The sequence below is a fragment of the Thunnus maccoyii genome, chromosome 3 (assembly GCF_910596095.1).
Source record: "Thunnus maccoyii chromosome 3, fThuMac1.1, whole genome shotgun sequence".
Classification (NCBI taxonomy): domain Eukaryota; kingdom Metazoa; phylum Chordata; class Actinopteri; order Scombriformes; family Scombridae; genus Thunnus; species Thunnus maccoyii.
The window spans coordinates 33,697,518-33,721,064 of record NC_056535.1 but is presented as its reverse complement, the minus strand read 5'-3'; the positions used below and the strand labels follow the sequence as shown (position 1 = coordinate 33,721,064).

Here is a 23,547-nt window from a genome sequence, read left to right as displayed (position 1 = left end):
AGGACTGCATCAGTCTGGGTTCAGGTGAGCCCAACGTGCCAGAGCACCGCTCCTTCGTGCTCTACCATAACAACAGCCCTCGATGGAGTGAAGTGATCAAACTGCCGATTCCCATCGACCGTTTCAGAGGATCCCACCTGCGCTTTGAGTTCAGACACTGCTCCAGTGAGTACCTGAGTATCACTAGTAGGGTTAGTAATGGTGTTTAATTGTTTTTTTTTAAATTACAGAAGTGATATCAAATGATTATTTAACATGTTTAGAGAGAATTTTAAAAAATAGCATAGAGGTGGCACATATAAATTAATTATGTCAGAGTTAGATGGATGCAATTTTCACTTTTTATGCTTGACTCCAGCGTAAAAGAGACTGACTGTGTCCACATACCAGCAAATTTTTCCTCTAAAGTGAACTTAAGCATACTTGTAGCAGGGCTTACTGACCAAAAACATGAATGGGTTTGCTGTAAACTACTTTGTCTTTTTCATGTTCACAGAGTCAAATGTTGACGGAAAAAATGAATATTACATATTTGTTATGATAAAACTTTAAATTATCATCCATTTTCACATTTTCTAAACTTGCTTCCTTGTCGTTATTATCAACTTTATTTACCAAGTCAGGAAATCAAAGCAAAGCCAGGAGAAATTTTGCTTTACTCTGAACTTCCTCTGTCTCTCTGTCTCCTTTCTCTCTCTCTCTCTCTCTCTCTCTCTCTCTCTCTCTCTCTCTCTTTAAATCTACAGCGAAGGACAAAGGAGAGAAGAAGCTGTTTGGCTTTTCCTTCACTCCTCTAATGAGGGAGGATGGAACTACTCTTTCTGATGAAAGTCATGAACTCTACGTTTACAAGGTAAGAAATGACTCTTGCATTAATGCTGTACTGTCCGCCTTTCTATTGCAGTCAGTATTGGTTCTCCCAGTTGTCAGGAAGCCAAATGTCTTCCAGATATTTATTTTGTTTTTCAATATAGATTAAAAGTTTGGGGGCATTTATGCACCAAAAATGTGCTACTGTACAATGTTAGCAGTTGTGTTACAGATGTTACATGTTGGAATAGAGTAAAAGATGGCTTTTAAATCTTTAATGGTACCATTTATCACTCTTTTTCCTCCTCTTCCTGACTTCTCTTGGCCTCAGTGTGATGAGAACACAACCTTCAGTAACCACGCACTCTACCTGGGCCTGCCCTGTTGTAAAGAAGACTTCAACAGCTGTCCCAGCATCCCCTCCAGCCTCATCTTCCAGCGCAGCACCAAGGAGACATTCTGGATCTCCACACAGCTCTCTTCCACCAAGCTCACTCAGAACGGTACACAGCTGATCCAACATTATCCAGCATAATACTCTCCAGACTCAGCCAGTGTTGGAGTGTCGCGATATAACTTAGAGCCTTCTTTTTATTCAAGCATGGCACCTACCATGCAGAACAGTCACACTTCAGTGATACAGATTAATCTTAGTCTTAATCATACGCGACTTAATTTTAAACCTTCCTGAAAAGAACAGGATACCCTTAACATACTGTTATTGTGTCACCATGTATTTATTCATTAATCCTTTTTGTGTGATGGACCCTGGTGTTGTTAATGAACTGTAGAAGGCCTGACTAGAACTTTCATGGTGTCATACACCATTTCAGTTTGTGTCTGGTAGTTGACATTGCTGTTGTCTTCCAGTGGACCTTCTGGCTCTGCTTAAGTGGAAAGCCCATCCTGACCGGGTCATGGACATCCTCGGCCGGCTACGACACGTCAGTGGAGAGGAGATCGTGAAGGTGAGGTTTAGTTGAACAAAAATCTCTCAGTCTGTAACAAAATAGAATATAGTCAGTTATTTCCTTTGTGGTGTTACTGTATGTATTCTTACTACAGACGCTTTCTTCACTTGAACGCTATCATAATGTTCTGTACCTCATGTGTTCCCTGGCAGCTTTTTAACAACATCTGAGGTATGAGACAATTAGCAGGTCACATCATTCTGTTTTAATTGGTCTGTGGTCGCTGATTATTTGTTTCACTCCTTGACGTTTCTATCAGAGCATCAAAACCCTCGTGTTAACTGTGCCACTGATTCAAAGGCATGTATGGGAATATTGTTGTTAAGTTTAACCTTGTAAAGATAACTTACACATTTTCTTATTTTATCTTATTAAAAAGATCCAAAGTCATTTTTGAGAAAGAATCATTTGTATGTTTGAACTAATTAATAATCAAGCAACTTCTATTCACATTTTAAATGTGTACAGTATTTGCTGTACAGGTAGTGTGGGCTCAGTGCCTCATTCAAAGGACAACAGGAAACATGGTTTTGCTTGCATTGTGTTTGTAATCCTTCAGTTATGAGTCACTCATTGTATCCGGCAGTCACCCCGCAGAGTCTTCTCTTAATCTTGATATGCAGTGTGCATAAAAAACTAAAGAGGCAAGGTGACCCAGTGGCTCGAGCAACTGGCCTGTAACTAACAGGTCACAGGTTAAATCCTTTGACAACCACATGAGATGTCCCTCAGCAAGACCCTGAGCTCCAACACCTGCTCACTTACAGCATTCCTTTCTTACAAGCCATTCTTCACCTGACAAGTCATACCTGATAAATGCAAAAGTACTTAAATGCAAGTTTAACAACAGACCAAATGTTACTGTAACCATCTGTATATGTATGTGACAGTTTCTCCAAGACATTCTGGACACCTTATTCTCCATCTTGGATGACAACACCGACAAATATGGACCACTGGTGTTTCAGTCACTGGTAAGTATGTGTTAAAAAAAAGAAGCAGAATATTCACATCTGTCTACTTTGTGAGTGTCTCAGTGAGCCTGAGTATAAAAACACTGCAAAGAACAATCAGACATGACTCACTGTCAGTGTCAGTCTATTTTATGTCAAGCATAATAGAAAACAAATAGAAAATAGAAACTCAGGCAGTCAGACAGGGATTTATGTTTTAGCAACAATTAAAAATACATCAGAAATTGAAAAAGTGGATAATCTCAGGACAAGATCACACTTGATCAAGTTTGTAGAAAATCATCTGACACACACATGCACAGTCTGATCAAGGCGAATAAAAAGACAATTTTATGTACATGTAAGGCTTTAAGTATTTCAACTCATTATTATGTTGGTGTCTCTCTCTCAGGTGTTCATCATAAACCTACTCAGGGACAGTAAATACTACCACTTCAGGCCGGTGATGGACACGTATATCCAGAAGCACTTTGCTGGCGCTCTGGCCTACAAGTGAGTGTTTCCCTTTAATAACTCACACTCTGACTGTAACCTCACAGGCTGGTTCACTAGTCAATGCACTGACAAACTACAGTACACTCTAACACAGTTCACTCTCAATAAAAATATGCAAATGTGTGTTGAGCATGATTGTATGTGTGTGTGAGTGGGAGTGAATGTGTGACATCATTGTTTTCAGAACGGCATTTTCCATCCATCAATTTAATTTTCCTAATTCTTCCAACAGTCCTGATATGTCAAAGTATTTATTCTTTCAGATACATTTACATGCACATAAATCACAACATTACTATAAATACCCCCCCCCATGTTGATTAATTTATATTCACTTTAGTAAGAGTTAAAGAAAACCTATACAAGTGCTCATGTACTGTATTGCTTAATAGATTTTTCAAAACTTTTACTGAATTTAGGTCCTTCTCTTGAGACCAGCTTCTCTATATAAGGAAAACAACACTGTGTGCACATTGTCAGATGTCATGATTTAATATTGCAGGTTTAAATGCAGTGTTTAATGTTTGTTGTTTTCAGAGAGCTGATCCGCTGTTTGAAGTGGTACATGGACCGCTCTGCTGAGGTGGTCAGACAGGACCACATACAGGAAGCAATGAGGGTAAGAATTCACACTAAATCAGGTGGGGCAACAAAAACTCCAGTGACTAAGAGCCAGAGCAAGTTGTTGCTCATGATCTGACGGGAGAGTTTAACACTCAGAGCAAAACAACAGTAACAAGAGCAGTTATAAAAGGAAGCTATACATATACTTATATATATATAAGTGTTCATCTATTGCCTAATCATGGAATGACTAGTTAATGCTTGGCGTTAAAGGTATAATATGTAATTATTCCACATTAAAATGTCTAAAAACAACTAGACCTATGTTATATATGTTGTTGAGTTGTGTACTTACATTATCCCAAATGTTTCCAACAATTTTCAAACCCAGAGAAATCTGTAATTTAATCAAAGTAACGGACCGTTTCATTTGGTCGCCTGTCGATGGCGTCATACCTCCTCTACCAAAAAGTAAACATGCACAAGATGCACACGGCGGCGCTGTGTTTGTCCGCTACAATGGCGTCTACCAAAGAGTAACTTACACACATACAAGATAATACATCGGCGTTGTGGTTGTTCCACACAAACTGTTATAAATGGACTTTTATTCAGTTTTAAGCCACATTTTCATGATAAATTTAGGTTGTTTTTAACTATATCTTTTAACAGGAAGAAGGATTTTAGTCATTGGACGTCTGGATCTTAAGTTATCAGAGACATAAACTGGACAAACGTTAGCAGCAGCTCGGCTAACAGCCCGTACCGGACGTCCGGTCGTCGCCGCACATCGTCGGAGAAACACTGATTTTTTAGGTGAAACAGCTTTATTCAGTGTTTTTACCTGTAATCTCCGGGTCTGTTTATTCTGGAGAGGAGGAGACCTCTGCAGCTAAAAACATCCTGAATGATTAACACTGGAGTAATCCTATCCCAGGGAAGCTGGTTATTTAACAACGAAGACAACAACTCCCATGATCCCTTGCTACTTCACACCGTCATCACACTCTGTCTTTTGTTATTGTTTTGATTGAGACGCCTAGCGGCTGAAATGACATATTGTGAGTTTAAAACATATGTACTTTGTCTGTATCATCCCTTTTACACTTTTACACCACTGTAATACTTTCCACTGAACGTCCTCGCTCAGTCAGCATATATTCACCATCATCATCAGTATTGTGGGCAGAGCTTAGAATAGATGTACCATCTCAAGCAGATGTACAGAATGTACCACATTTAGCAGACAAAAGCTGGTCAGTACATTCAAATATTTATCAGACTCAAACATCTGTCTCAAATGGGTCACACTGTCGTGTAAAAGTGGACGGTGTGAATTATTGAGGATAGTTTTGACACATACTGCAGCTGTGGGTTCATATCTGAGTTTTTATTCATCGTTCACAAGCCTGTCTGAGTCCATGTCCACAGAGTTTTATCCTGTATCTTTCTGTCTCCTTCTTCCATAAACTATGCACTTATTCATCCTTTTAGAAGTAAAAGATCCAGATGTGACACTGCCATCTTGCTCTTTCTGCTCCATTTTCATTTACTGGTTTATCCTGTAAAGCACAATATAAATATCAAATGTATCTATCTCGGCATATTCAGATAATTATACAAATTGGCATAAATCAACATTTTGTAAAGGCCTTAATAGACATTTTTAAAAGTCTAACGTCTTATATTTTTGTTTGATGAAATGTAAACACTACACACGGGAACCTCTGTCTCTTCTCTATAATGGATTATTTGCTTTTTCTATATAATTCTGTAACTTTTCACGATTCATGATGTTTCATAATGTCTCTCTCTCTGATTCTGACGCCCTCTTCTCCCTCCTCAAACGTGTTCTCTCAGGCCCTGGAATATCTGTTTAAGTTTATCGTCCAGTCTCGCATCCTTTACTCTCGGGCCACTTGCGGTATGGAGGAGGAGCAGTTTCGCACCAGCATCCAGGAACTCTTTCAGTCGATCCGCTTCGTCCTCAGCCTGGACAGCCGCAACTCAGAGACCCTCATCTTCACACAGGTGAGGACACACACACACACACACACGCACACACGCACACACACACACACACACACATACACACACACACACACACACACACATACATAACATGGGTTCTACAGATTCTTCCAAATGTTTTGCTTTTAGGACTTTTCGTTAATTGTTCTATTTTTCTTTTTAGAGAGGCGTCAAATGTCAAACTTATATATTTTTGATGTGCTAAGTAATGTCCTTTTTTCACAGCTGAAATGAAACTGCAGCTTGTTGTGTCTTTGTAGTTTAGATGAGACTTTTATTTGCTTTTATAACAGCTAATCCCATAATTTATTTATATTTGCTTATAGTTTAGATCATTTTCTTCCTTAGCTTTTTTCCCATCTCCTTTTAGTTGCTTTAATCTGACTTTATCTCCTTTATGTACCTCTTTTTACCTTTACCTCGGACCATACCTTGCTTCCTTCCCTCACCGTCTCTTTCATTCTCCCACAATTCTTTGCTCCATCCTTTGGGTCCCTGTTATTCCTCCTGGGCCTCTTTCCTCCACACCCACACACCACAGGGCTCACAGCCTTGTCCAGGCCCAAATCAGGTCCCAGGTACTGGCGCTGGGCCTACCGCTCCTTTAACTCTAGCCCCGGGCCAAGCCCAGCCCCCTGCCCCAGGACAGGTTCCTGGCAGCGGGCAAAGCAACTGCACTCAGGCCTGGAGCGCCAACGCTCTGCGGCCGTCTCCACTGTCAGTAAGTAGACGTCTGGATGAAAACCACAACACCCTGTTCCTTGTGTGAAGCCCAGACTGCTAATTCACCTGTTCAGTTGTTTGTGAGCCTAACCGCACACACACACACACACACACCCTGACTGCTGTCACATACACAAGCACACATTCCTGACACGTCCTGCACCGACTGCTTCATCACACCTCTGTTGATTGATTCCAATATCATAGTCTTCTAACTGTAAACACACCTGATTCAGAACTTTTTTGATTCATTTCCTCCCAAAAAACCAGCGACTCTGTGTTCTGTTACAGTCAAAGTCATTATTCATAGACTCACATCAAACCCTGAAGAGTGGATGCTCATTCAAATTAAAAAAAAAAGAAGTTGTTCACATCCGTTTTTATCTGCTTCTTCTTCTCTTGTTGTGAGGCAGAGAGCTACTAAAACCTTCACAGTGAACTGGCTTCACTAAAATGACAAAATCATAATCATGACCTGATGTCATGGATACATGCATTACATGATATTTATTTTTAGGTGAAGTTTTGTGAAGGTTTCCCAATTCACTTATCCTAATCCAAGATGCAGGAAATGTTCCAGAGAGTCAAAAGGTTTTAATCAAGACCCTGAAATTCATGTCAGACAGGTCTGATCCATAAAGGACACAGAGCTGACAGACAGGATTCTTTTTTTGAGATGGAACATGCTATTTGCACATGAAAATGATAATGAAAGGGAACATTTCTTCTTCTTTATGAACTTGTTTGTGCCAAAACTTGATCCAAATCAATTCTGTCATCAATAAAATGAAAATGTAGCTGTTTATTAGCCTAAATTAAGCTGCAAGAAGAAGCAGAGAAAGCCCCGGAAAGAGTCTTTTGGTGAATCTGGTCCTGGGTGTTCACCACCTTTCAAACCACCACAGTTGTGTTAAGTCACATACTGTAACCCTCCAACTACTGTAAAACTTCAACTATTTTCTTTAAGCACTAAAATTCTCAAATCTCATCTGCGGCATCATCCTGTACTGTTCTGTGTCTCTGAAACCAGCCGATGACCGCTGGAAGCTCTATCTCTCACCTTTCTCTGCAAATTCTTGTGTTTTTTTCTATTTAACTTTTTCCTGTTTCTCAAGATTTTGTCTTTTTCAATGAATTAACTTGGGGTTTTCTCCGTATTCACTCTCTTGTGTGCCTTTCAACTGTCTTACAGTGTGGTGAATAGCTGAATTGCAAAATGCAGAATGTCCACAAATAGCAGAGAATATACTTGATACCGGATGCTTGGCTTGAAAATCATATGAAAAAACAGCCTGCAGTCAAATACACCATTATAGTGTTACTGACTGTCTGGGCCAGTGCACACCCATGTGTAATAGAAAGGATCAGCATTTTGGAATTTCAGCTTTTCACCATTTTCACCATGACTCACATCTGCTCTGTATTACAGAATGAGGGCATGCTCACATTTCTTTCCACTGCTAACTCAGAAACTTACATTATTAATCTGCAACCCATTCTCTCTCTCTCTCTCTCTCTCTCTCTCTCTCTCTCTCTCTCTCTCTCTCTCTCTCTCCCTTTAACTTTGTTTTTCACCTCTGCCCTCCTCTGTGAATACTCACTTTGTCACTCACCTTCGTCTCTCCCTCCTCTTCCTCAGGCCGCTCTGTTAAACTCTTTCCCAGCGATCTTTGATGAGCTGCTGCAGATGTTTACAGTCCAAGAAGTGGCAGAGTTTGTGCGCGGCACTCTGGGCAGCATGCCGTCCACGGTGCATATCGGACAGTCCATGGATGTGGTCAAGCTGCAGTCCATAGCCCGAACCGTGGACAGCAGGCTCTTCTCTTTCCCCGGTAAAGATTCCAGTAAAAACATCAACACATCTAATTAATCTACTCAACTAACCGGAGTCGATAATGTCATTTTGGGCTTTGCTGATTATTTCATTGAAGAAAACTACTGATATTATTACTGCTCTACATTGTCAAATGTAATGTCATATTATGTCTGGCAGATTATATTTAAAACTATTGTGACTATTGTGATGTACTTCCTGAATCTTTGCGTCCGTCCTTAAACCTTAAACACAAATTATCACTCTTGTTAGTTTTGTTTATTTTTTAGGTTAACCAGTTACGACTTGTCTGCCACAGAGCCCATATTCTGACATTACCAGCATCAAAACTGTAAAAACCACTAATAAATGTCTTTTCATGTCTGTGTGTGTGTGTGTGTGTGTGTGTGTGTGTGTGTGTGTGTGTACGTGTGCACATTTCTGCCCTCAGAGTCTCGAAGGATCCTTCTTCCTGTGGTCCTGCATCACATCCATCTCCATCTGAGGCAGCAGAAAGAGCTGCTTATCTGCTCTGGAATACTCAGCTCTATATTCTCTATTATCAAGACCAGCTCACTGGTAACACACACTTAACACACACACACACACACACACACACACACACACACACACACACACACACACATATACACAAATAAAACACTGTCTGCACAGACATAAAAACTGTGTCCATGTGTTGACATGGGATTTTTCAGTTGGCTGTTAGGCAGTAGAAGATTCACATACTTCCTTAATCCAACAAAATGCATGATTCATCGTTAAATGTTTGTTACAACCCACAATGTAAAAGTACCTGATGATCTTACAGAATTTGGTCACATTGGTTCTATTTGTGGCCTGTTCTTCTTTTCTTTACTCCCTCTTCCCCATTGTTGCTCTCTTCTTCCTCCTTTTGACCTTTGCACCATTCCTTTCCACACCATTCCCTTCACTCCCCTTTTTTCTCTCATGTCTCCCTCCAGGATACATCAGTGCAGGAGGAGGTGGAGATGATGGTGGAGTCCCTATTGGACGTCCTGCTGCAGACTCTGCTGTCAATCATGAGCAAGAGCCAATCGCAGGAGGCGGTAAGGGGTCAACGCTGTCCGCAGTGCACCGCGGAGATCACTGTTAGTAACTAACAATACGACTACTACTACTTCACCTCCCACCTCCCTCTATCCCTCCCAGGGCTGGGCAATATTTGAATGTCTGTTTTTATCACTCCTTTATATTGTCATATTGTAAAATCCCCATATGACAACTTAAATTTTGCCCAAATATGTCACAGTTTGAGATCTGAAATAATAAGCAGCACAATATGATTTTATTCCAGGAAAACACTATTTGACTCATTGAGATCAAGAGTGTAAAACTTAATATTTGAATATTTCATATAGTGAATATAGTTAACTTGTCAACATCAGGCTAATGTTGTGATAATTATCACATTATTAATTTTGTACCTATTGCCCTCCCCTAATCCATTCCTTCATCCATCCTGTCCGCCAGCACATCTCCTCCTCACATCTGTTATTTCTCTCATTGGACACTACTTAGTGTTCATCTTCTTCCTTCTCTTCATCCTCCTCTCTTTCTGCATGCTTGGACACATTAATTAATTCTTATTAAAAGTATTGTTTTGTTGTTCCTTGCATCCAATCTTTGTAATATTTATCCCTGGAGAAGAACAGTATGTATCTGAGTTATATTGTAGACGTGTCATGTAACTGTGTATATATACTTCCTCTGAAAATAAGTAGTTTTTGTCAGGTATAGTTTGCATATTTCATACATTTCAGTAATGATGTTATTGTGATTGTTATATGACTATTCACCATCTTTCATTCACATTTCACATCTTTCATCTTTGGCTCAGTCCCAATCTGGCCCCTACACACTTACTCCACCTCCACTTTTAAATTCTGAATGGAGGTTTCAGTTTATTAAGGGGAATCCCAAACCAGTTAGTGTGGAGAGGAAGTAGCAAATAAAACCATCCAAAATGAGTCTAAACCAGTGTTGACTGCACTACCATTAACTGGAAGCGTGAGTACCAGATAAGAAAGCAAAGATCAAAAATTTAAGTTCCATCTGCATAAACTTATAGCTACACTTTCCATACGATGCCTTCCTTGTATTGATGATTTTGTCCTAGATGTATTTGTTTTTTCTGCTACCCACATATACTTGAATCAGTTCTAAAATGAATGTATCATTATATCATACGTTGACTGTCGTGGAGATGTTGTACATTTACAGTTAAACATTACATAACATACAGTAGAGTAACGCATCAGCTGCCATCTATCAGTACCTGTGGTGAGTGATGTTTTCTGTTCATGTTGGATGATGGCGAGTATGTTGACCTGAATGAATTATTTCCCGCTGGTGACTTCATTCAGAGTGACTCTCTGTAGTGAAAGGTTAACGAGTAGAGATCGGTTTGGGAAAGAGCCTTATTGTTACATATCTCATCCTGCTGTCATCATCTCTGATTGTTAATTCAATGCTTCCGTGTGATTGGCTCACATGCCTATCCCCGGGTTCCTATTGGCAGGGAGAGTATGTGTCCTGCCTCCTGTCCCTCCTTCGCCAGATGACAGATATCCACTTCCAACGCCTGATGGAAAACTTTCAGAGCAAGGAGGAGCTCAAGGTAAAGGAAGCTGATGGCCACAACATGACAAACTTTAGATAAATGAGTGAATGAACTCTTGCTTTTGTATCCGGTGATTTGAAGAAAGGTTTAATGGTGTAATTGCAGAGGTATAGTCATAAACAGGACATAGTGCAGGCGAAAGGAAAACAACAATTTTGCCCAAATTCCTAGTTTTGCCATAAATTGATGGCAGTTTTTGTGGAGGTTGTTTAAGAGAAGCTAACACTTATACTCCTCCATCTTCTCCTCTCGTCCCCTCCCTTCAGGAGTTCTTGTTGAAGATTCTGTGTGTGTTTAGGAATCTGATGAAGCTCAGTATTTTCCCCCGCGACTGGAACGTCATGAGGCTCCTCACCAGCAAGTAAGACACAATAAACTCCTACACAGAGAGCTTTGACGGTGTTTGTACAGATGTTAGTGTTTGTGTAACAGTGTTTAGCATACATCACAGACTCAAGCTGGATTGAATAAGACAAACTCAGACTACCAACAACTGTCTGTGTGTGTTTCCTCTCTGCAGCATCATCCTGACCACAGCTCAGTACCTGTCTCCCGCTCTGCACAAGAACTTTATAGAAGCCGACTTTGACTTTAAGGTTTGTGGACTTAAACTGACACACTTTCATTCACGCACAAACCTACAAATTTGTCTGTTCAAACTGGGAGTCATCATGGTAACTGGGATGTGAGCCTAACCACCAGTTTCTCTCTCCACTGAGTTCAAAAGAAAAGTTTTTCTGTTTTTTATTCTTTTCTCTTGGACAGAAAATACCTGCTATCCAGATGCTATTTGAATGTAATGTTGAATATTTCTTTCACATAATTGCTCTTTAGTCACTTTCAATGACAAAAAGCTTAAAGCATGTCCTCACTCCGAACCACATAACACTGAAACTAATAGCAGTGAATCCATCGCTGAGAATGAAAACCATTTGAACTTCTGTCAGAGAAGGCCGCAGGCTGCTGGCAGTCACTCAGCAGCAGGAGGAGCAGGGACTGTCGGAGAACCAGCTGAGCGCTCTGAACAAAAAGAGTAAAGACAAATGTAACCTCAGGAAGTGGAACCTGTGTGTTTGTTTGTTTGTTTGTTTGTGTGTGAGCAGGTCTGGAACTCCTACTTCAGTCTGGCGGTGTTGTACATCAACCAGCCCAGCTTACAGCTAGAAAACCTGAGTCCTGTGAAGAGGAAGAAGGTCTTGGACAAGTAAGGACACACACACACACACACACACACACACACACACACACACACACACACACACACACACACACGCACACACCAACACCAGCAGACATACAGGAAGAGAAGAAACCACGCAGTTGAAAAACAGATACACTCCTTCTCTCTCACTACTACTTACAAAGTGCAGACAACATTACACACATAAAGGCACACACATGTAGTTTTTCCGTGCTTGTTTGCGTAGCACTGCATACACAGACATGTGGCAACACACACACACACACACACACACACACACACACACACACACACACCATCATACAGACTTGGCTGCCAGCATCTTTTTCATCAGTGTCATTCTCAATGTTGTGTGTCGTCGGCAGCTAAAATGCTGAGAGTCAGAAGTTGAAAGAAGCCGTTTTCCTCTTTGAAGTACAGCAGCGCTACAAACTTGGCGACCTACTTTATCAATCCTGCAGGAACACTTCTTTACTCCAGGAAAGCTCATTTCCCTCTTTATCAGGCCTTTTCCACCAAATAGTTCCAGGAAGGAGGGAGCCCCTGATACTAAACTATTAAAATACCTCAGGCGTTAGAAGTTCCTCCAGCTTCTCTACATCTCCGTAATACTGAAAATTAGGCATATTAGGTCGATATGAATTTAAAAGTCGTGACTTGGATTGAAAAAGCAAAATCTTGTGGGACTGTGATGTTTGAGAGGATGTAGGGAAGGAAAAGTGCAGCGGTGGAAAGATACAATAAAAACAGCAAGACAAGACACCTGTTTCTGAATTATTGATCATCTGCTAGTTCATTTTCCTCTTCAGTATTTATCTGTATTAAAACAATTAGCAAAGAAAACTTATTTTAAAATTTGTCAGGAAGTCGACTACGCAACAGTCATTTAAACATCAATAATGTAAAAATAAACCACTGTAGTAGATTTACTTATTTATAAAAGGAAACAGAGGAGCTGAAAGACTGCACTATGATCCAGAGAGTATTAGTAATGTAAGTGGTTCGACTTATTACTTTATCTTTCATCTGCAGGTATGGTGACATGAGAGTGATGATGACCTATGAACTCTTCAGCATGTGGCAGAACCTGGGTAAGATTTTCTCTACACCTCACCAAAGAGATGAGTTTAGTTTACATTACTTCAGTAGCTGCAATGTTAAAGTCTCAGTTCTCTTTGATTAACGTCTGTACAAAGAAATGTCTTTTTCATTCTTCTTCGTTCTAAAATCTGAAGTATAAGATCTTTAATCCTCTTAATCTTTCCTGATATGGCTAATTTACACACACACTAATTGATTTACTGGTTGACTGAAGATGAGTTGATACATGTGTGATTGTTGCAGGTGAGAATAAGATCCATTTCATCCCCGGTATGATCGGTCCGTTCCTGGGAGTGACGCTGGTCCCTCAGGTGGAGGTACGAAACATCATGATCCCAATCTTCCACGACATGATGGACTGGGAGCAACGCAAGAACGGAAACTTCAAACAGGTACACAAACACACACACCTGGGAGCAACAACAACCTTAAAACAAACAGCACTTACAGTATTTTTGTGTGTGTGTGTGTGTGTGTGTGCGTGCGTGCGTGTGCGCGTGTGCGTGTGTGTGTGTGTGTGTGTGTGTGTGTGTGTGTGTGTGTGTGTGTGTGTGTGTGTGCATGCAGGTGGAGGCTGAGCTGATTGACAAGCTGGACAGTTTGGTTTCTGAAGGGAAAGGTGACGAGAACTACAGAGAACTCTTCGGTTTGCTGTAAGCAGCTCTTCTTTCTCGTCGTCTCTGCCTCTAACTCTTCTTGTCTCGGTCTGATTTATAACCAGTGTGAATCCTTCTGTTCTGTCTTTGGTAACAAAGATTAACTCTCAGTTTTTCTGCTCTAACGCTGCTGTTGTGTGTTTGCTTTGCTCTGTGCTGCGGGACTAGAACCCAGCTGTTTGGGCCCTACCCCAGGTATGACATCACTAACTCATAAGGAGACAGAAGGGCTGATATTTTACTGATATGGTGGCGTGAGTCTGTAAAACCTGCAATTATGTCTCAGTTAACCTACCTTGAAGAGTCAAAAAAATGTCTGGTTTTCCAGTTTTTTGTATTGTAAAAAAAACAACAACAATCTATTAACCCACAGTTTGGACATTGAAGACGTTTTTTATTTGTTTGTTGTTTCAGAGGTTTGTTTACTCTCCTGAAACCAAAGTCTTTATCACTTCACACATTGTAGTTATGAAAACTCATAAAAACAACCAGAGTTTTCAGATAGACTGATTGATTTGTTCTTTGATTGATTAAAGATTAAGTGATACATGCTGGTTGTAACTTTGTTTTCAACAATCAGTTCTTGCTAATGAACAGACCATCACTCCTTTGTTAAAATACATTATTCATATTTTAGTTAACGAGATACTTTAAAGGATGAATCCAAATAACCAAGAAAACCACATTTGCTACCATTTGAACTTACTAACTCAGGTTTACTCTCTGATTTTCTTCTAACCAGCAATTTTCTGGGGCTCTTCGACATTAAGCCTCATTATTTTTCTGCTGTCTCACAAAAACATTGCGTCTTCACACGTTTAAGATAACTGTTAAGGAAAACAGAAACCAGATTATATAAATGATCGAGGCTCCAGCAACTACATTTCTGTTCTGGTTTTTGCATAGATCGCAGGGTTGTAACATTTGTGACTCATTTTTGTCTGTTTTCTTTGAAGTTTGTTGGAGAAGATCGAGCAGGAGACGTGGAGAGAGACGGGGATCTCCTTCGTTACCTCGGTTACACGGCTGATGGAACGACTGCTGGACTACCGGTAACATACATGTGTTTGTATTTGTAGTACATAAATTATTATCTAGTATTTGTCCAGGATAGCTGTCTGTTGACATGTTGAGCAGCATTTTGTTTACATCAACATCTACATTAGACTTTGACTCATGGGAAATGTTGTTTTTTTCTGCTTAAACTTTTATTGTCCAGTACAGTATAAGCTTGGAATATCAACAACAAACTCCAGGAACATGTTTCAGCATCTGTAAGAAAACCCACTGAGTTACAATCACAGGTGGAACAGAGGCTCATAAGGAGAGAGACGGACTTCAGCTTTTTATTGTTGTTCATTAACTTGGTCCATCTTGTCTTTAGGGACTGTATGAAGGGAGATGAGACAGAGAACAAGAAGATTGGCTGCACTGTTAACCTCCTGGTAAGATTTATGTCTTATTCAGCCAACCACTGTCACAAATGCAAAACCTTTAGTATTTAGCACAGTATATGACCAGTGAACCAAATACTATTGTAGGTTTGGATCAAAACTGACATAACATATAAGTAGAAACTGACACTGGATTGAGAAGTTTTGTATGTGGTAACATGTCGTGTCTAAAGGCGTGTCTACACGGGGTGTTTCAGACTCATGCACATCTGATGGAACGGATATACTTCTGTTTTAATCAATAAATCTGTCTACACTGGGCATGTAACAGCAATCTTTACACTTCAAGAGTATTTTCTTCCGTTTAAACACGTAACTACAGTGTTACACCGTCATCACTGTGCCTGAATGCATCCTGTATAGACCCACAGATGGAGAACTGAAGCTGCTGCTACGCTACGCCTCCTGTGTAGACACGTTGTAAGTTTGTCTGTATCTTTTTAGAACTTTTACAAGTCCGAGATCAACAAGGAGGAGATGTACATCCGCTACATCCATAAGCTGTGTGATATGCATCTACAGGCGGAGAACTACACTGGTACAGCACACAAACACATACACACACATACATACACTGTGTGAAAGAGGTATGACTGCTGTCCTATTGTACCTGGGTTGTTTGTCCACAGAGGCTGCGTTCACTCTGCTGTTATACTGGGAGCTGCTGCACTGGGACGAGCGGCCTCTAAAAGAGTTCCTGCATTATCCCGCTCAGACAGAGTGGCATCGCAAGGAGGGGCTCTGCCGCAAGGTTATCCACTACTTCAACAAAGGCAAGGTAAGGGATCCCACATACACACCCACTCAACACACACGTTAGGATTCATCCACTAAATGATCAAATAAGATAATACATGTTGAGTCCTGATATATGAAATAACTGACACGGTGGAGGCAAAGAACGCTGCAATACAAAACAAGTCAACTCTGCTCTCTATGTCAGGACGCCTCAGTGTGTTATCAAGCCGCTGATAACAGGCAAGAAGAAAAGCTGTCATCCATTTTTTACATTTTGTTTGTAGTCTGTCTGTTTTTCAAGCTTGTCTCAATCAACAGCCAGGTGCCGATATGAACATTGAAACAGGTTTTGCATGCTGTAATCGTTCCTCCTGCTCATACTAACCATGAAAAGTTTTTCATGGCTTTTCAAGTGATGGGAGACAAAATCCACTTTGTCCTCGTTCTCTGCAAAAATGTGTTCCACAGTTTATCTGAAGCTAATATGAAGCTTCGGCAGACTGAGGTAGACAAATCAAGTCTAAGTAGATCAAAATTCCTTCTTTGTGCAGCTGTTTGTGTTTTAATGTTCATATGAGCAGCTGACTATTGTTCTAAGACAGACTTAAAAATTGTGAACCCTATGTCTTTTTCACTAGTGGATTATTTGGTAACATAGCATGAAGCAGAGGCACTGTTGCTATGGTTACCTTCAGTTTAATCCACCTTGAACAGTGATTTGGAACTGTGTCTAAACTGTTGTATGGATCTGCGCTTGTGGTACTTTATTATCTGCCAGTTTAATGTGAGGTCATATTACATGATTTTAATGGACGTCTGCCGTCTAATCTGGAACATCTTCTGTGACTCTGGTATAAACACACACACACACACACACTCATAGCTGTTCATTCACTACTCCAACAAGATTAGGGAAGAGAGAAAGATAAGTGTAGTGAACATCATGAACACCATTTTTGCTTAAAACCATACTAAAAAAGTTTGTGTGTGTGTGTGTGTGTGTGTGTGTGTGTGTGTGTCCTCCAGTGTTGGGAGTATGGTATTCCTCTGTGCAGGGAGTTGGCCTTTCAGTATGAATCTCTCTATGACTATCAGAGTCTCAGCTGGATACGGGTGAGCTGCATCACACTCAAACTGTGGTTTCATATCATGACTCAGAAACCACATCACTACTAAATCTGGCACACTGTTACACAACTTTCATATCACTTCTATCAGCGTTCTCAGTTACCATAGATGCCAAAAATATTTCATGATATTCTGAAACTCATTATTTAGGGTCCATATAGAATGATCTAAAAACAAGAAATAAACTAGTAGTGTCTTTATTTGTCCCTCACTGGCACCTGTAGTAATTATATAGTTCTCTATTTCACTGTTTACATATAAACTGACAGTGAAACAAATAAACAAACATACAAATAATGAACATAATTTTAGAATTTAGTAATGAAAGGTATAGTAAATATGACTTTATCCTCCTCATCATCTTCCCTGTGTGGCCTGTGTGTGTAGAAAATGGAGGCAGCATATTATGACAACATCATGGAGCAGCAGCGTCTGGAGCCGGAGTTCTTCAGGGTCGGCTTCTACGGCAGGAAGTTCCCCTTCTTCCTCAGAGTGAGTCACACCTTTATCTTTTAGATTTGTTTCACAGTATTCTTCAATGTTTACCAATTCAAGTATAACATCAACAAGTTATCATAAAAGTAACTGTCATTAATACAACAGATAAAAGCCTTAAAGATGGCTCACTAGTTTGCTGGTTACCGCAAAGAAATGTAAACTTTAGTATCTCTGCTTTTATATAAGAGTAGAGATAAACATTGTGTTGAGGAAATACATTGGTATGTATTTTACTATAAATAATCAGACTAATAAAGTGATTTTCATTAAAACTCTGATCTCTTTTACCCTCTTTTGTTTGGTTTTGATTTATCATCACCAGAATAAAGAGTTTGTCTGTCGCGGCCATGACTATGAAAGGCTCGAGGCCTTCCAGCAAAGGATGCTGGGAGAATTCCCACAGGCCATTGCAATGCAGCATCCCAATCAGCCGGATGAGGCCATTCTGCAGTGTGACGCACAGTGTATCCTTCAGCAAAAGAGGAAGCACTTTACATTGATGTGTGTGTGTGTGTGTGTGTGTGTGTGTGTGTGTGTGTGTGTGTGTGTGTGTGTGTGTGTGTGTGTGTGTTACATGTGATTCATTTTAATATTAATACAGGACTCACATGTTCATAAGCTAATTATTCTGTGGCATCTCTTCTAAACACCACTACATTAGTCTCATTACAGTGCCAGTGCATGGTGTATCACATTTATTCAGTTAGTTCTTTGACCTCCTTCTCGGCTCAGACCTCCAGATTTACGCAGTAACACCGGTACCAGACAGCGTCACCGTCCTTCAGATGGACCGAGTCCCCGACCGCATCAAGAGCTTCTACCGCGTCAACAACGTTCGCCGTTTCCGTTACGACCGGCCCTTCCACAAAGGACCCAAAGACCGAGATAATGAGTTCAAGGTGAATGAGACGTTCAAACTCAGGACTGCTGTGTGTTTGTCTGTTGTATCTGTTTTTTTTTTCCTTTATTTGAATGTGTCACATTTACTAGATCTGTATTTTTTTACTGTTAAAATGTGAAAATGAATAAAAACTTAAACGACAAAAAAATGAGGACTGCACACAGACTTGCTTGTTATATCAATTTCTTCTTTATTCAAACAGCATTGTGCTGAATCAAAGGCCAAGGTTTCAGCTTCATCAGGAGCCAAACAGGAATAATGGGTTGAAAACCACCTTTTATGAATTTTCAAACATCACACAAGACGTCCTTTAGGATAAATACATCATTCAGTAATCAAACCATCGTCAGCATCACCTGTTACCTGTTACCTGTCTTTGCTTTACAGATTGTAGCACCATCTTGTGGTTAAATCAAAACAAACAAAACATCTAATTCTGATTTAATTTCCAACAAACTGTAACAAAGCTAAATAATAACAGTTAAACTCAGTTTGTAAAGAAACACCTCAAGTCTTCATTCAGTCTATGTGGCAATAATGTGTTTAATTTGTGTATCCAAACTGCTTCACTTTCAAAAGCAGTAGATCCAATAGAAGCCACCTCACTCATTGCAACTCACTGTCTTAATGCCTTGAAAGTGAGCTGGTTCTAGAAAATGTTTTTCTACAGGAGAAGTTGGATCCTGCTTCATAATGGTGCTTTTGTGTTGTACTGGTGTCTCAAGTAACACCCCCCTTTACATGAAGGTCTGTCCTGAACAGGGATGCCTGAATTATCTGAGATGTTCAGACTAAACTCTTCCTCACAGCTGGTTCCAGTTTCTACTGGTTTGACTAAACTTAAGCTATGATCAACATCTCATAACATTGGATAGAAATGTAAATAATAACTTCTGTCCAATTCGTTATGATGTTTGAAACGACTCCAAAAGACCAAAATTAAAAACAACAATCATTAAACATTGCTGAATTCCCATTAAACGTGACCTGAACAGCACATTACAGTGTAATTTATAATGATTGAATTGAATGATTATTGTACCTGTACATCAGAATGACCTCAGTGATGCTGATGTTGGGATTAAACGTGTCACCTTGTAGATTCTGGACAGTCCGTCTCACTGGTTTCTGTGTGATGTGTTTCAGAGTCTTTGGATAGAGAGGACGACTCTGATCCTCACTCACCCTCTGCCTGGTATTTCACGCTGGTTTGAAGTGGAGAAGAGAGAGCTGGTGAGTGAAAGAAAAAATATCTTAATAGTTGAAGGGAGATACATATTTTCTGTAGAGCTGCAAAGATAAGTCAATTAATCATTTAGTTGCCAACTGTTGCTTTGGGAAACAGAATTTTATGGACCAAACAACTTAAATCAACAACTTAATAATTGGCAGATTAATTGATAATAAAAATCATTAGTTGCAGCCCTCATTTTCTGGTCTCTATCACCAATCTCTAGTAACCTACTCTACCAGTTAATGAAAGTCTTCATATGTCCTGAACACTCAATGTTTGGTAGTGTTTTATGTTCCAGCAACAGCAGTTAGTGTTGAGCAGAGATATAACTGGGTAGTTAGCTGAGCAGTGATGGGCTCTGTATCTGCAAACAGGAAATCTCAATGTATCTCTCTTTATACGTCCGTCCACCCATTTCTGTTTGTATTTCTCACTTTGACTCCCTCATCTCTCACTCAGGTCGAGGTGAGTCCGTTAGAAAACGCCATCGCTGTGGTGGAGAATAAGAACCAAGAGCTGCGGACTCTGATCAGCCAATACCAACACAAGCAACTGCACGGCAACATCAACCTGCTCAGCATGACCCTGAACGGAGTCATCGACGCCGCCGTTAACGGAGGCATCGCCAGATACCAAGAGGTCAGCCAAAAAGCGTTAAAGTCCCTCTCCACTCAAAAATAGATTTTTCCTCTTGTTCCCACAGTTGTAATGTGCAGAGTTTGACACTAGAAGGCTGTTTTCTGCTCAAAGTGGAAAGTTAATCTGAGCTCATCCTGGTCCGATATGAGGGAGAAGAAGGAGATGTAATTTTAAGGATTTTAACAAGATAATTGAACTTTTGGTGGAGAAAAAGCACAAATTATTATTCAAAGTAGAGATTTTATATGCATCTTAAAACATGTCTGGAAGGATCTTTAAAAACATTGAGTCAGTCCCCATGAGGCTTAAATACATTTCAAGCAAGTGTAAAAAACCTGAAAATGTAAACTTGTATTGTTGTTCATTTGAATATTAATATGCTAATGGAGATTCAGTGTTGCTTCTGCTAAAAGCATTTTCCTTCCAGATGGAAGTTATTGATTGTTTTTATTTTATATGCATAACTTAACATACGAGACTCATCTGTTTTTTTTCTCAGGTTATTTATGATAATGACATGTTACATCATTAATGTGTATGTCCTTCTATAGAACTAATTTTCAAAAAAAGCTGCGTTCCAGGAACTTGTCAGGTGCAAGGGAACAAATTAAAATTCAAAAAAGCTTTCGCACTCAGAAAGATGTCTCAGAAATCTCTTTTATTAAATAACAGAAACATAGAGGCAAAGAGATTTCTGAGACATCTTTCAGAGTGTGAAAACCTTTTTGACTTTTTGCTTTTATAAAAGCAATAAACCAGTTAATGCTGTATAATGACTTTAATGCACATCAACTTACAAACACAGTCACAGATACATAGAATCATAGTTTATATACACGCATATAAAATATTTTGCTCAAACTTCTGTGTGCATCACAAACAATCCAACATGATCTTCTAATCAAATGACATTACAGATAGTTTTAGCATGAAGGTAACTGATGCATTCATCCGTCGGGTGCTGGGTAAAGAGGTGAGTTAGGGTGAAATCTTCTTCCTGCTTCTCTTCACTGGTAGTTTGCATATCTGTTAAAACAGGGACGTTCTGTGCTCTAACAAGGCTCAATATAGCCTCAGGTTATTATGAAAATTCACCTGCCATCACTGTTCAGGTAGTTGCATAAGAAAATAACATTCATTAGTGATAATAGCTTATAATGATGTTTTTTTTCTTGGTGACTAGGCTTTCTTTGACAAAGACTACATCACCAGCCACCCTGAAGACACAGAGAAGATCACACAGCTCAAAGATCTCATGCAGGAGCAGGTGAGATATTATTTAAAGGCCCTAAGTGTATTCTCATTTACAAGAAATTAGAAGCCTTTCATTGATGTTTCGTTTATGGACAGCTGACTAACTAAATAATCAGATAAGACAAATCTGTCTCATAAACCTCTTAATATGAGATTTTTATCCTTTGGCCTGTTCCTTAGTCTGACTGATTCTCATGTCAAACACTGAAGAAATCCAGCCAATAGTTGATAATTGATAAAAAGATACAGTTTCTCATCAAGTGTTGGTCAATGAGGAAAGTTTGACCTAATAGTCGCACTAGGACGTCCACTCTCTCTACACACTAAAAATATTCAGTGATGTTTGGTTGGTTTCCCACAGGTTCACATTCTAGGAGTCGGCCTGGCGGTGCACGAGAAGCTGGTGCACCCAGAAATGCGTCCCCTGCACAAGAAGCTGATAGATCAGTTCCAGATGATGCGGAGCAGCCTCTGCCACGTGAGTGCAGAAAAACATTCACACCAACAACTTTCAGTCTGTTCTACTTCAACTTTTTTTTAAAGCCGCAGAGCTCAGGGAAGAAAAATAATGAGAAAAACATACACATAACAGTTGTTCAGAAATACTTTTGTAAGCTCTTCAAAGCCAAAATACAGTATGACTAACCAAAACTAAACTAATGTTGAGTCTAGAAGAGGATTCCTTCTATTGTAAACATGCTGGAAGCATGAAGATCATCACAGTGGAAAAAGCTAATTAGCAGCTTCTTCAAAGAGGATGTTATTATGCTTCTAGCTAGCTTGTGACACTGCCTGTGAAACTGAACATTTCACCTTTTAGATCCTACTCAGCAGCTTCAAGTGATTTTCCCAACATAACTATATGTGAATTTGTCTGGTCAACACTCTTGTTTTAAATTTAGAGTCTCTTTCAAACATGCATGCATACATACACATATGATACAAGCATATATCCGAAGGCAGTGTGAATATTCAGAGCAGTGTTTCTACGTGGCGTTGCAGGGTCTGCCTGGTTTAGACAAAGCTGGTTCAGGAGCCAACACTCCCAGAGGGATCCTGGCTTCTCACAGCCCCATGAGCCCCGAGGGCTTCAAACTCATGCACCGGCACAGGTCAGCAACACACACACACAAACGTTCACTTTAACCACGACTGAGACTTTGCACTGTAATATTGTTCTGCTTCGTCTTCATTGAGCAACGGCCTGTCACACTCACATGGTGTCACATCCTCATCACACTTTATAGTCAACACACATACACCTCTCAGCTCTTCTCCATCTCTCCTCACAATGACGTGTGCTGTTATCATCTGCTGTATCTGTATCATTAAGGATCTCTGCTAATTTCCTCACTGCATCTGTGTACTTTCTACTCTTTACTTCACACATCACACTGACTTTCTACCATTTTTCTCTCTCTTTCTCTCTCCCTCTTTCTCCATCATCACTCTACATCTTTGCTTCCTGCATGTCTTGACTCCAAACTCCTGCTTCATTCTCATTCTCATTAAATCACCTCATGCATGTTTTGGGTGTTGCTTGGTCTCCTTCCTATTATTTTCTGTTGTATTCTGCACGGCTCCTCGTTTGGACCTTCTTCCTGTCCATCCCCTCCCCTCCTCTCCTCGCCATGCCTCTTCCCCCACTCTGTTCTTGTTTCCTTCCTCTTGGCCTCCTTCCCTACCCTCCTTCTCTTTCT

The 23,547-nt window shown here is 40.0% G+C and overlaps 1 protein-coding gene across 11 annotated transcripts in view; it reads left to right on the top strand.

The window, feature by feature from the left end:
* LOC121894133 (dedicator of cytokinesis protein 3-like) overlaps positions 1–23,547 on the top strand; it is a 215,056-nt gene that overhangs the window by 179,915 nt on the left and 11,594 nt on the right. For 8 of the 11 annotated variants that reach the window (XM_042406509.1, XM_042406510.1, XM_042406504.1 and 5 more), the window contains 32 exons: positions 3–165; positions 747–853; positions 1,142–1,313; positions 1,681–1,778; positions 2,672–2,755; positions 3,147–3,247; positions 3,788–3,869; positions 5,675–5,845; positions 8,208–8,400; positions 8,833–8,960; positions 9,365–9,511; positions 10,942–11,040; positions 11,310–11,404; positions 11,564–11,639; positions 12,147–12,247; positions 13,277–13,335; positions 13,589–13,737; positions 13,913–13,998; positions 14,170–14,196; positions 14,958–15,053; positions 15,386–15,446; positions 15,900–15,993; positions 16,085–16,233; positions 17,220–17,306; positions 17,709–17,813; positions 18,142–18,283; positions 18,552–18,718; positions 19,867–19,953; positions 20,414–20,593; positions 21,777–21,860; positions 22,209–22,325; positions 22,829–22,959. In XM_042406509.1, coding sequence (XP_042262443.1) covers positions 3–165; positions 747–853; positions 1,142–1,313; positions 1,681–1,778; positions 2,672–2,755; positions 3,147–3,247; positions 3,788–3,869; positions 5,675–5,845; positions 8,208–8,400; positions 8,833–8,960; positions 9,365–9,511; positions 10,942–11,040; positions 11,310–11,404; positions 11,564–11,639; positions 12,147–12,247; positions 13,277–13,335; positions 13,589–13,737; positions 13,913–13,998; positions 14,170–14,196; positions 14,958–15,053; positions 15,386–15,446; positions 15,900–15,993; positions 16,085–16,233; positions 17,220–17,306; positions 17,709–17,813; positions 18,142–18,283; positions 18,552–18,718; positions 19,867–19,953; positions 20,414–20,593; positions 21,777–21,860; positions 22,209–22,325; positions 22,829–22,959 — 3,638 coding nt within the window. The remainder of the gene's footprint in view (positions 1–2; positions 166–746; positions 854–1,141; positions 1,314–1,680; positions 1,779–2,671; positions 2,756–3,146; positions 3,248–3,787; positions 3,870–5,674; positions 5,846–8,207; positions 8,401–8,832; positions 8,961–9,364; positions 9,512–10,941; positions 11,041–11,309; positions 11,405–11,563; positions 11,640–12,146; positions 12,248–13,276; positions 13,336–13,588; positions 13,738–13,912; positions 13,999–14,169; positions 14,197–14,957; positions 15,054–15,385; positions 15,447–15,899; positions 15,994–16,084; positions 16,234–17,219; positions 17,307–17,708; positions 17,814–18,141; positions 18,284–18,551; positions 18,719–19,866; positions 19,954–20,413; positions 20,594–21,776; positions 21,861–22,208; positions 22,326–22,828; positions 22,960–23,547) is intronic. The other 3 variants (XM_042406511.1, XM_042406506.1, XM_042406507.1) reach the window with 3 other exon arrangements.